The following is a 13,885-nucleotide window of genomic DNA, read 5'->3' as shown; positions in this document are numbered from 1 at the left end:
ACTAAGCTTCAGGAAATCAAGATTACATAGGAAATTTTGACCTATTATATTCACCAATCAAAAGCATTTTGTCATTATTTGGTAAAATTTAAGAAGATCAGAGCATGAGTGTTTTCCCCTTTTACATTATAGATAACTGATAACTTTATAGATATAATATAGATATAGATAACTTTAGTAACACAGTTAGTTAAATACTGTACAGTATATCAAAAGATATTTTTGACACTTGGTCTTATGAATTGGCAAGTTGCTACAATGGTGACTATTGGAGTGAGATGGTGCTTGTTTACCTGTCATGCGGTGTATCACATGAATGATACTGTATAATGAATGGACGACTGAAATTTACAAAATTCTACTTTTCAATAAAGTAGCCGGAAATATCGTTCACATGCCTCCCCCACTCCATGCAAGAGGAAAACATGTTAATAATAATGCATGCAATACATGCATCTATACAAGTTCAGTGTTGCCTTCACTAGTCGCAAACGCTTAGTTAAAGTAATGTCGAGAGAGAGACACATTGGAGAAAACCTAGAGATTAAAAGGTGAAGGACAGGGTAGCAAACAACATAAGTACCACTGAATAATATAGATTTAGAAAGAGCAGATGAAAAGCATAAAATAAAAATAGAAGCAGTGAAAATTTGGGGCAACTACAATCGTAAGCTGCAAAATTTAAATTAGGCAGCATATGTAAGGCATGCAGAGAAGAATGGCTTGGAAGACAACCTGTCCTCTTACAAAGAATGTTGCATTTTGATCTTATACGTTACATAAGGGGAAAAATTGTCATACTTAAAAATGGAAGCGGCTCGCAAAAGTGAAATACTCTCCCATTTTCTGTTTCAGAGCCTCTGATAGGTTAGGAGAGGACACTTTAATTTATAAATTTTATTGACATTAGGAAACCTTAAGAGGACGGGCTGTGGAAGGAGCAAGTCTGGACGCTTGGTCATGCAGACAGATTCATGTGTGCCCCTGCTAGTGATAGAAAGCAGAGTTAGCCAGGCTTCAGAACAAAGATAGGAGTGAAGGTTGGTTAGTAAGTCATTTATTATGCACCCCAACCCTATCCAATGGGCAGTGGTGGAAAGGGTTACAAGGCACATAATGGACTCGGGAACTGAACCCCACAGCTCATTTAGCTAAGCAAGTAACAATCTTATGGAGCTATTTACACAATTTTTAATGCACACATATAATATCATAACTTGAACACCACTGACAGCTTTATCTCTGAATTCTGCTATTTCTTTTTTTTCAACCAATTATATAGTTATGCAATGTATGTATATATGTATGTATGTATGTATGTATGTATGTATGTATGTATGTATGTATGTATGTATGTATGTATGTAATGTAAGTATGTATGTATCATTGTATGTGTGCATGTATGCATGCATGCATGTATACAAGGAATACTACTACTCACATTGTATGGAATACAACATATCTCAAGAAAAACATCAATAAACTGGAAAAGGTCCAAAGGCATGCTACAAAATGACTTGCAGAACAGAAAAACAAGAATTATGAAGAGGCTAGAGGCATTAAATATGCCAAAACTAGAAGATCGAAGAAAAAAAAAAGAGGCGATAAGATCACCACTTACAAAATAATAATAAGAATTCACCAACTGACAGAGGAATTCCTGAAATCGGCAACCTCAAAAACAAGAGGTCATAGATTCAAGCTGAGGAAACAAAGGTGCCAAAAAATATTAGAAAGTTTTCTTTTGCGAACAGTGGTAGAAGGTTGGAACAACCTAAGTGAGAAGGTGGTGGAGGCCAAAACCGTCAGTAGTTTAAAAGTGTTTTACGACAAAGAGTACTGGGAAGACAGGATACTACGAGCGTAGCTCTCATCCGGTAACTACATCCTGTAATTACACACACATATCATAATGAAGAAATATACTTAAAAATAAATACCAATTTTTAGACCCAATAAAGAAAGTTAGAAATGGAGCACTATGGCAACAACTAACTAAATCAGATTCTGGAGATGCTTACTTAGCTGAAAGCAAATGTTAACTGAACAGGAGGATAAGATAGGAGCATCATATGGTACACACACCGCTCGTGCCAGGTGGGAAGTCTCTATCTCTCTATCTATATACTGTATCTCTCTATATATAAACTGTGTGATATATATATATATATTATATATATATATATATATATATATATATATATATATATATATATATATATATATATATATATATATATATATATATATTTATTTATTTATTTATTTATTTATTTATTTATTTATTTATTTTATATGCAGTATATATAATATAATCTGTATCTCTTAACTACATGGAAGGTGAAATACTAAAGAAACCATTCATGACTTTAGTGAGATCAAAATTGAAATATGCAGCAGATGTATGGTGCCCATATCTCAAGAAGCACATCAATGAACTGGATAAGGTGCAAAGGCATGTTACAAAATGGCTTCCAGAACTGAAAAACAAGTTACGAGGAGACGCTAGAGGCGTTAAATATCCCAAAGCTAGAAAATGGAAGAAAAAGAGGTGTATGATCACCACTTACAAAATAATAATAGATGTCTATTAAATTGATAAAGAAGAATTCCTGAAACCAGCAACTCCAAGAACAAGAGGTGCTAAAAAAATATTGGAAAGTTTTCTTTTGCAAACAGAGAGGTAGACGGTTGGAACAAGTGAGAAAGTAGTGGAGGCCAAAACCATTAGTAGTTTCAAAGCATTATATGACAAAAAGTGCTGAGAAGAAGGGACACCACAAGCATAGCTCTCTTCCTGTAACTACTACACTTAGGTAGTAATAAATTTTATCATCAGAGTTAGAGTATCATAGATAAGAAGTGATAGCATAACTAAAACCCATTACTGTATACACACACACACACACACACACATCAAAAAATGACACCAAAAGCACAAATACTGTAGAGTAAGAAATAATTTAACACATCAAAGGATAAATTACTGCAAAACCAAGAGTTAACAAGTGATACTTAAAATAAGGTACTATATACTAAGCTTGGAAGAAGATAAAATAATAGATTTATGATGGGAAGATAACACACAGCTCTCATGCCTTCTACGTGCAAGCTAGCAAGGAAAGAAATGCAACTAAATGGCAGCTAAAGCACTACTTGGTAGTCTGCTCTTTTTGTCCACCTCTGTTAGCTGTACAATACCAAATGTTTTTCCAGTCCTTATTTTATTCTTTTAACCCACTTATGACTTTATTTTTCTGTTCTTTCCCCTTTGCCTTATTACTTGCCAAGACAATCATAATTATCTTCATACATTCTTGTCTTCCTTTGAAGCATGTGGTAACTACTTTATTTGCAAGAGGGCAACATCAGTATGTGAAAATGTTATCTTTCCTCATACATTAAAAATATTTTTGCTGCTATAATAGATATCAGTACTGCACAGAATAGCCTTAAAGTTAATAATATTCTTCAATATTTTGAGCTTTTTCTTACATCTTCCTTTGTTTTTACCTATTTCTCCCATTCCAATGCTCAATTGTCAGGCATTTAATGTTAAATGAATTAAAGAGATGTCTGTAATGTAGCTATAAAAACTGCATTAGACAATTTGTTCACTCTAATCAACTACTGTATTTAGCTTCACACTAAGGCTCAGTTAAAAAAAAAATACATTACTTTATAGGAAAACATTGTCACTGTCACCTAAAGTACTTTTTTCCAAACTAAACTTCAGGTATGTTTAAGGGTCTCTCATAACATAGAGGCTAGTACATTATATGGTACATGTATTTGGCATTTTACTAACTAAGCTAAACATGGGCCCTAATATCACCATAATAATAATAGAAGTCTATCAAATAGACTCCGTCCTCCGTCCTTCCCAAAGGAAGGACGGAGGTGTGTTTATCCATCACTTGGCTGGATATTTTTTAATTAGTCAAGTTCAATTTTATTATGGAAACAATAAACCAAATCATAAACTAATACTACCACACAGTGGAGATTATAATACTGTACTAGGTCAGTAGTTTCCCAGCTGCAAACAATAACCACTTATCTCTACCATTCTTTGATAATGTTGAGTGGCTTATCTTAATTGTTAATGAATTAAATTTATCTTGATTATATCATAGCATTAGCTTCTATTCAAATACTTAACTGAAAATTTAAACCCCATTACCAATGACAATTTTTTAAATACTGTATGTAAATTACCATTGAGCATCTGATAGGTTTGTCACACAATTACCCTCCTTAAGTCAGGTACTACTTCAAAGCAGTCATTGACAATTTTATGTTAATCAAGAGTCTAGTTTATTGTTCAGTGAACAATAAACTGAACAATTATTAATGAAACTATTATATAATTAACTGTTATATTTTCTTGTATAACACAATCGTGTGTGGTTGTTCGGAACATTGCACCTCCACAGTGATGATGCCTAGTTAGCAACTGACTGGTAGTTTGGGAAGCGATCATAGACTTTGCCAGACACCTCCATTGGGTGTGGAGGTGTTGTCATGAGGTCGACGAGTTTTTACCAGCAGTTAACCCTCAATCACTTGCTTTCGGTGTATACTCATACACTTTCAGTGGAATTGATCTGGCATTTCAATAAGAGTGGTGATGTTTGGTAATACTATACCATGTGGCCTTTGCTTGTATCACTTTGTTGTATGTGTCCGAGTCATTGAGTTGAAATAAGTGTTAACACTTAAAACAAAGTCATTATCAAGAGTATACAGTTGTATTACTGGTGTTAAAGTAACTTATTTGTTTCATTAAATTAACTTGTATATCTATTTTTGTTGCATTCTGCATGTGATGACAGCATCACTTTGTGATGTGATGTGATGGGTGCATCATTTTTTTTTTTGTGTCCGGAGGTGGCAATTCTTTGCTACCCGCTTGCTTCACTCAGCTTCGGTAGACGCTCTTTGGATTGATCCAGTTTCCTTGGTCTCCTGTTCCAAGGCTCAAGGTTACAAGTTTCTCAGGTTGCCTGCATCATCAAGGATAACCAACCTGCAGTCTATCCCTTGGCCCAAGATGTTCCCAAATATGCTGCACTTGCAGCAGTCTTCCCCAATATGTTTTGCACAGATATTCGGGCTCAGGGGGTTTTAACAGACTAACAGTCATAGTAGCCAGATATTTAGTCAATGTCATTGGGCCTCTTCAGCCCTGCGTTACCCTGGGTCGTGTTTCCCGGCTGTTGGGCTCTACTTAAACTTAGCCCCTCTCCTTGGGCCAGATTCACGAAGCAGTTACGCAAGCACTAACGAACCTGTACATCTTTTCTCAATCTTTGGCGGCTTTGTTTACAATTATTTAACAGTTAATGAGCTTCGAAGCACCAGATGTTTATAAAAATGACAACAGTTGATTGGGGAGTTTTCATGGGTGTAAACCGTTTAATAAATATAACCAAAGCCGTCAAAGATTGAGGAAAGATGTACACGTTCGTAAGTACTTGCGTAACTGCTGCGTGAATCTGGCCCCCTTCTCTCTAACAAGTCCCTTTAATTTTTCTCTGTGGTTATTTAGCTACAGGGAGCCATCACGGTGTTCCCCAGAAACAGTGTTGACTAACACTTTTGGTAGGACCATGGTGGATCCACATCTCTCTCTCCTTGCCTTCCATGTTCATCAGTTCATTGCAGCATTTACCTGCTCCTGAACTGATGTGATAGCTGATGCTAGGCCAAGCGCAGGGACGCCTGGTGTGGCCTTCGGTAACATTTGGTTTTAGCTAGCTTTGTTTCGTTTTTTTTATATTGTTTGGAGTTCTTTGGCAGTTTAGTGGTTTTTGAGTCTTGTGAACCCAGCAATTGTCTATAAAGCCACGTTGACTTTCTGGATGCTTTCACAATTAAATAACGGAACGTTACTTCCTGTACCTTATGTGAATGGGTTTTGCCTCTGATCCCTGGTAGGCCAAATGAACTTGTGAAACTGATGTGACTGGTAGATTGGCAGAAATGTCATTGTCAATTACCTGACCTGATTTTAGTTTTCAATAGTGCAGTTTTCTCCCTAATCTTTGTTTGATATATTTGAAAAATACTTTAAGATGTAACTCTGCCTGCCTTGTTACATGTACTTCACTGTTTCATTTAACTTTTCATATGCTTTTTAAAATTTCTATCTAGTTTGATTGTTTTGCAACTCCTAGATTAACTTCTCATTCTTAATTCTTCTGTACAGAGTTTTCTTTTTCTGATAAGGTTCTTTAGTCCCATAGTTATCTATCCTGGGTTATTAGACCTAATCAATTTATATGGTATACTGAATTCCTGGGATCAAAATGTTAAAATAAAAAAAGTTACAATTTAAATCTACATCGTAATCCATTGTCATGTGTCACACTGCTGGACTTGTTACATTCCAAGGACAGCTTCCCTACCATGTCCTGGCAAAGCATCAATCTCTCAAGATCATCTCTGCTCGGTTATAGGTGCTAGACACACACTGAAGAATATGCAATACAACCCAAAATGACTGCAAGATAGCACATTACAAAAAAGTTCAAAGCTCTTCCAAACATATATTGCAACCCAGTCAATTAGCACTAGCAAACAGCCAGATCTCTTGTCCAGTTGGTACACCTGACCATACTTCCTCATTAATGAGTCACATCTGCCAATTTTCATAAAAGTATAAACTGTACCTTAACCATCACCTTCATTGTCTCTCAATTTCCCAACATTAAAAAACTAAATATTGTAGCTGTATAGGAGAAATTGGGAATGAAGATTCAGCCTTGCAAGAAATATTGGTTGAAATCGGAATAACACATTATCCAGTCTAATGACCAGAAATTACAACAAAGAAGCTAACATATTTCTCACTTGGTTCTCTATAAAGTATATACAACCAGTAAAAACCTTCATTAATACAGCCAGTACTAGGAAGTCACAGCTTATGAGAGATGCCAAGCCACTTGGTAATCATATTGCTATACTGTAGCTACAGGGTTGGACGGTAGAGCGAAGGTCTCGCTTCATGTAGGTCAGTGTTCAATCCTCAATCGTCTAAGTGGTTGGGTACCATTCCCCTCCCCCCCGTCCCATCCCAAATCTTTATCCTGAGCCCTCCCAAGTGTTATGTAGTCATAATGGCTTGGTGCTTTCCCCTAATAATTTTAATAATATAGGTACAATGACAAACTTAAATTTCTCAAGTCAAGGAAACAAAAAGCAAAAGTGTTACTAAAATGATGTTCAGGATTTTATTACCTAGCTTTTACACAAGCATATTTTTCTATTACTGTATATAAAAATAATCAATTAGTAAAATATTCAAACTCCAGTATTAGAAGCATCCTTGACTACACACTGGCAAGCCATAATCATGCAAGTACAGTATAATAAATCTACTGGAGATATACTTTACAACTTCCAGTTAGTTTCCTTTATCACATATCTAAAGAATGTTATATTTTTCACAACTAAAAAATTTAATGTTAAGACTAATATACTGGTAATTACCATTGTACTGCACAGTATTTCCAATGCATATCAAGTTGGGTAAATTTCTAAAAAGCATTTTAAATATGTTTAAGTTTAAAGAAATCCTAAAGAATATTCCTATACCTGTATATAAAGAGTAAAATATTCTGAAAAACCTTATTTACTTGACTCAAATTTGGTGTAACTTTTTATGTAAAAGGGCAAGCAATATGAAAAGGAAGTCCTCATAATTTAACCCTTACTATACTTAGCAAATATTAGGTCGTCCAATGGCATAATCTTTTGTTTTATGAAAAGATCTGTGTCTTGTATCCTCTATCCAGTTTAAGTTCCTCATCGTTTCCATATTTAAGTAGCTGGAATTTATCAATGTTGAATATCATGTCTTCTGTTGTGCATTGGAAGACTTCACTGATATCCGTTTGCAGTTTTCAGTATCTTGCCCGAATCTTACCTAGAGGGGGGGGAGGGGTCTTGAGAGTTCATGTACTCTACCTGTGATAACTTAGTCTAACAGGCTGTCGCTTGCAGCTGCCTGTAGGCCCGCGTATGCACTACAGCCTGGTTGGTCCGGTACTTCTTGCAAGAACTTATCCAACTGGTTTTTGAAGACTTTCACCCTTGTTCTGGCAATATTTCTATTGCTTGGTGGGAGTGTGTTTAACAGCTGTGGACCTCTGATTCAAGCTGATTTTGGTATCATCTAGTGGTGCAATGACAGTGCCTTTGATACAGAAATGTTTCCGAGCTCGAACTTTATTTTGTTTGGTTCATTACCTTCTGGGACATATTTATCAGGAAAATGAATATTCATCACACTTTGTAATTCCTTTGACCTCATTTTATGGGCTATCACTATAGTCACATTAATGAAATTACTTTGCAATGTCTGAATAGAATATCTACATCTTTGTTTTTCTATTGCTTCCACGATTTTGCTAGTGGTCGAGTGTTTATTTTCCTGCCCTTAATCCACGTTGACTTTGGTTGTGTGGTTCGTTTTTCTCCATATAACTAGATCTGATTCCTAATCATCCTCTCAAAGACTTTATTAATGTGGGACATTAGCGAGACTGTCTACAGTTTGTTATCACTTCTTAGTTGCCTGCCTTGTCTGTTGATTTAAGTTCCTTTGGAATCTTGACAATATCAAAGCATCGAGTTCCAGGAGTTAACACCTAAAATATTTCTATTTATGTTGTTTAAGTTTAACATATCCTTTATACTCGTTACAAACAATGTGGAGTTAGGAAGTGAAAAAGGGAGACCATGAATGTTATACTTAAACTACTTTACTACAAAAGCAAATCCTTAAGGCATACAAGAAGCAACCCATAAAAAGAAGAAATGCACACACATTTAAAACATGATAAAAAGCAAAAACCACAAATTAGATCTATAAATGCCTTAAAGAGAACACTGTACTGGTACTAACATGACCCATAAGGGATAAATCACAAAAATGGTTTTAGCAAGCGTGCGCACACCCATAAACTATGCTGGAATGGAACACACAAGTGACTATTATAGCAGCATGATTTTGAAAATTAGCCATTCCCAATAAACATAATACTTATCAAGGGTAAAGATTCATCAAAAAGTTGTTACAATATTGTACTCATAACAGTTTTTCCATTGTTCTGGTAAAACATTATGGAATCAATTTGTTTTGTACACAGTATGTAAAGGCACTAAATTATGGAACAAAGAAGCCTTTACACAATTCTTTCAAGGAACAGTGATTTAAAGAGCTTGCAATTTTAAACTTTTTTTGTATAATTAAAGTATGATCAGTATAAAAATTACACCATTTTTCATCCAGCTGCCCATGGGGCATATTCATGACCATTTATACAACACAATAAAATGCTCTTGGGTAACAAACTATTTAACTAAGAGGCAAATTCAACTCATTCCACATTTAAAAGAATATTTATAATCCTGGACATGCAACATTAACACCCAAACTACTACAAACTATTATTACCTATGGTAGTCTCCATTTAATCACCACAGGTATATACCACTGAAGCCTTGACTTTTCCAATACCATTCTTATAACTGGTGTGGTTTTGAGCTAGAACAGTCAGAGCATCCGACTATAATCCCTGAATTTTAGAGCAGCCCATGATGCATGCTTTGCCTGTGAGTGCGCCATATGCTAAGTTTCGATGGTCATTGGGAGACCTCAGATCAGCCACAAGAAAATATACAAAAAAATTAAAGTTTTAGAATTTGCATAACATTAGGTGAATTTCCTTTATCAATGATTGAAAATTGCTGACACTGTTGTAATTGGCCTATTGCCCTTCTTCACTGATTTATGCAAGTACAAATCCTACCTTCATTGTAAGTACACAAAATTTTAATTGTAAACACTGAGTCATATTGTCACTCCCAGAGGTATAGTGATCAACTGTTTTACCCTAGTGTCATGGTCACTCTGGCAACAAAATTATATGGATCTGATGCCACAAGGCCCCCTTGGAGGTCAATGCACAGATTATAGTTACTCACACAGAATTAATAATAGACTTTGATGGGATAGTTCAATGTATTCAATATGAGCAATGAAATAATTCTAGCATGCCAGTAAACCAGGAGATCTAAGAAAATTATTCATTCCCCTTCAATGTGGTATTGTCACATGGCATAAAACTATTATAAATGTTTTATAAATGTTTAAATGTTTAAATCCCACACAAATGCCACATATTTAGCCACAAATATTTTGCCAAGCGTCTTTTTCCATGGTGGGCTTTTCCATGCTTCAGCCTTTTGAAGAATTGTCATCTAATATTTGCATATTTGTGGATATTTTTTTTTTTTTACAGGCCTCTTTCAAGAAACGATGTTGATGTCCAATACTATATGATCTAATCAAAAGCTGCTTTAGTTAGGCAGAATAGGTGATAACTTATTCAAGTCACCCTTCCTAACATTATGCAGAACTTTTTAATTTAAATTTTTTACCTCATTTTCTTCCATGGAGCTAAAATGGTGTCATAATATAGTATGTACCAGGTTAACATGCTTATCTAGTTACAGTATATCTATGGGGGAGTAAAATTTACGTCTAGAGCCTGCCTCATTGCTGCTGTAACAAGTGCATTTAAAACTCTTGATATTTCAGGGCCCGACCATACTTGCTCCTGAAGCTGTCGCACGCATGTAGTGTGTTTCTTGTGACTAACACGATCCTAGGTAGCACACGCAATACTATACCTCTGGAAGCAGCAGAATAACTGCTCAGAAAGAGGCATTTCACAAGCTAATGTATATTTTTTGTTCATATTTGTCTTAAGAATTTTATGCTTTACAACTCTATAGGAGCAAATATTTTTAGAGAATTTGCATTTTTCTAAAATGCTTTTAACCATAGTAATGGACAAAATTGTTTGGCAGTTTAGGTGTAATTTAATATAAAAATATAATAGCAGTGGGTGCCATAATAAATATTGATGTGCTTTTCTGTAGTACTACTACAGTATAATTTAGTCCGTATTAACCCCAAAGAGGGCAATATTATTAGCTATGCTGTCTGGTGCACAGCATTTCACCAAGGACAACCAATTTATTACAACATTTTTCACAAGGTTCAGCAATGGCACTCACACTTCAATTAAGGTTAATGGCTTTTCACCAATTATATTTTCAAAATTATTGCTATACTATACTGTATATCACATACTGTATCTGTAAATGGTAAAAAGGTAACCAACACGTGGGTAATTTAACAGCTTTAAATAGCATGCCTTACACAAAAATGGAAGAGGTCAACAGCCTTACAGGAGAAAAATGGACAAGAATATCTAAAAAGCCTTCCAACAGTACTAGGTATGGTAAAGTATCCATGTTTACAATATTACAAAAGGTGGAACACTGGTTCTCATAGTGAATGCTAAACATTTACAGCATATATATAAATACTAATAGAAAACATTAAGCAGGGAATTTATGAGAAGCTCCAGTTTTGAGAACATTATCAACATGTGACCAAATGTACAAGTAAGTACAGTGTACTCCAAGCTGTATAACCTTAATACAAATAATCTGTATAATCCTCTTGCCCCATATGGCCTTCATTGTTATTCCAGTAATTAAAATTTATATTACATGCCTTAATGATGTAAACTCCTAAATCTAGAGGAAGATAGAACTTTCTACCAACTTACCTGATTTTCACTCATCAAACCTAATATTATATGCAATAAAACACTTCCTGTGATAATAATAATAATAATGTTGATCAACATAATGCAAATCTTTCATCATTTTGTCTTGCTCAACATAAACTGTATAATCAAGTGTTCTCAAACCAGATACACATACCTCTAGTGCTCTGTTTTATGTCCCAAAGTTGCTCTAGTCAATTGAGCAGCCTTGTAACACATACTAGAGAGAACCAGGGGTATGTGTACCCAAGTTTGAAAACCCGTTTTATATATATCACATGTGTCGGCAATTTAAGTTTAAAAAATTATGCAAAACATTTCATTGCAGGAAACATCTACATACAATACATTTATAAAAATCAAATCATGAATATCAGGATCCATAAAGTAGTTGCTTCTGACTTGTTAACGTCAAGAAACCCAATAAAATGATACCAGTTCTGTTCTACAAGTTTGGCTAACACCAATATCCTATCATAGCTCACGACTTTTCTTAATGTGTTAACTATAAGTTAAAATAGTCAAATAAGATTTTTTATCATTGATTAAATCTTGCCTCCAAACAAGCAGTTGCAGACATTAAAACAGAGCAGTAAATAAATGCAGACATTATATAATGCCTAAATATAAAGAAGCAAAAAAATTTACACAAGCATGATGGAGAGAGCATACAAGGTTATGCATAACTATATTGATAGCCCTTCGAAAGAAGGAAAACAAAACAAAAAGACCAATAACAAAGAAAAGCCAATTGTTGTTAGTGCAGTGGAAAATATAAATCATTCTCACTTACATCAGTGATTTCAGGATCAATAAATGTTCCTCCAAAATTTACATAATCTTGGAGGGATGAGATTCCAGGGGCCTTCAGTCCCAGAATAAATAGCAGACAACCGCATGTGTAGCGGACAATGAACAGGGAAAACTCCAACTTATCTGTTACCCTGCACAAAGAAAAAACAAATTATATTCACAGATATATAAGTGTAACTTACTAATATTAACAAAACAATGAATACAATTAATTAGCAAATACATTAAAGATGTAAATAAATAGAAATACAAAGAATTGCTTAACCACTGCACTGCTCTGCCTCCAAATATGGCACACCCCTGGTGCGCAGGAAATAAATTGTTGGTAAACATTTTTTTTTTACTTTTCAAAAGGATAAATACCCTTCCTTGATCACATATGTAGAAATAAAATCAAAATTGTACTTACTTTGGCCGCATTGGCGCAGTGACGTAGACTCCCGAAGCTGGTCGCGTGCCAACTTCAACAAGCGTGAGTAGCCACAAATATTTTTTGTTCATTTTTTCTGCACAAATGCAAATGCATTTATATATTTTTGCGGGGCTAATCCTATGTATAATGAACACGTTCACACACCATATCACATTTATCAACTAGCCGCATGTTTACATTGTAGTCAATGACAAGTTTATATATTGGGAACCGTGTTTGAAAGTGAACTTTTGCCACTGTCCAACATGGCACCGGTGAGAATAGTTGTCAACATATTCACCTCGCATCTGTCTCTCCAGTGCACTGATAAGATATTGTCACACTTTCACAGCTGGCAATCACCCACTGCAATACCAATGCCAAACACTGGCATTTCCCTCTTGTAGGCCTCGACAGTGCCACATACGCCAGTGTTGTGGTCAAGGAGGAATCTGGTCAATAAGGGGCTGATATAGTAGTTGTCTGTGAACAGTATATGCCCCTTGTTCAGCAATGGTTCCACTAGTGTTTTGACGACACTGCCGGAGAACCCGTGTGGATCTTGACCTGGTATTTCAACAACTGAATACAGTATCATGTCCATGACAATACCAGTTTTACGGTCACAAAGCACAAAAAACTTGAGTCCAAACCGGTTCCACTTTGATGGGATGTACTGCTTGAACACCAGTCGTCTCTTGAAGAGGACTAGCGATTCATCAATCACCACATTCTGTCCTGGTACAAAATAGTCATGGAACTTCTCATATCACCAAAAATCTTCTGCACCTTCCAAAGTCTGTCCTGTCTTCATTATCATTGTTCTTAAAGTGCAGGCACCCGAGAAGCAACAGGAACCTAGCACGTGACTTGTACCTGTTGAACACAGGGGATGGAACAAGGCTGCCTTTGCTCTAATAATATTGGATCATGTGTTTTTCAGAATGCTTCACCATCATGCTCAATAAAAACACACACATTTCCTCATTTGTCGTGTCTTTCCATAGTG

At 35.4% G+C, this 13,885-nt stretch overlaps 1 protein-coding gene across 1 annotated transcript in view; it reads right to left on the bottom strand.

The window, feature by feature from the left end:
- The window catches only part of Hmt-1 (ABC transporter ATP-binding protein/permease Hmt-1), a 71,107-nt gene that overhangs the window by 39,032 nt on the left and 18,190 nt on the right, over window positions 1-13,885 (bottom strand). Inside the window, exon 5 of the mRNA XM_045744197.2 lies at window positions 12,445-12,595. Coding sequence (XP_045600153.2) covers window positions 12,445-12,595 — 151 coding nt within the window. The remainder of the gene's footprint in view (window positions 1-12,444; window positions 12,596-13,885) is intronic.

The sequence above is a fragment of the Procambarus clarkii genome, chromosome 32 (assembly GCF_040958095.1).
Source record: "Procambarus clarkii isolate CNS0578487 chromosome 32, FALCON_Pclarkii_2.0, whole genome shotgun sequence".
Taxonomy (NCBI): domain Eukaryota; kingdom Metazoa; phylum Arthropoda; class Malacostraca; order Decapoda; family Cambaridae; genus Procambarus; species Procambarus clarkii.
This window is presented reverse-complemented; position numbering and strand designations above follow the sequence as displayed.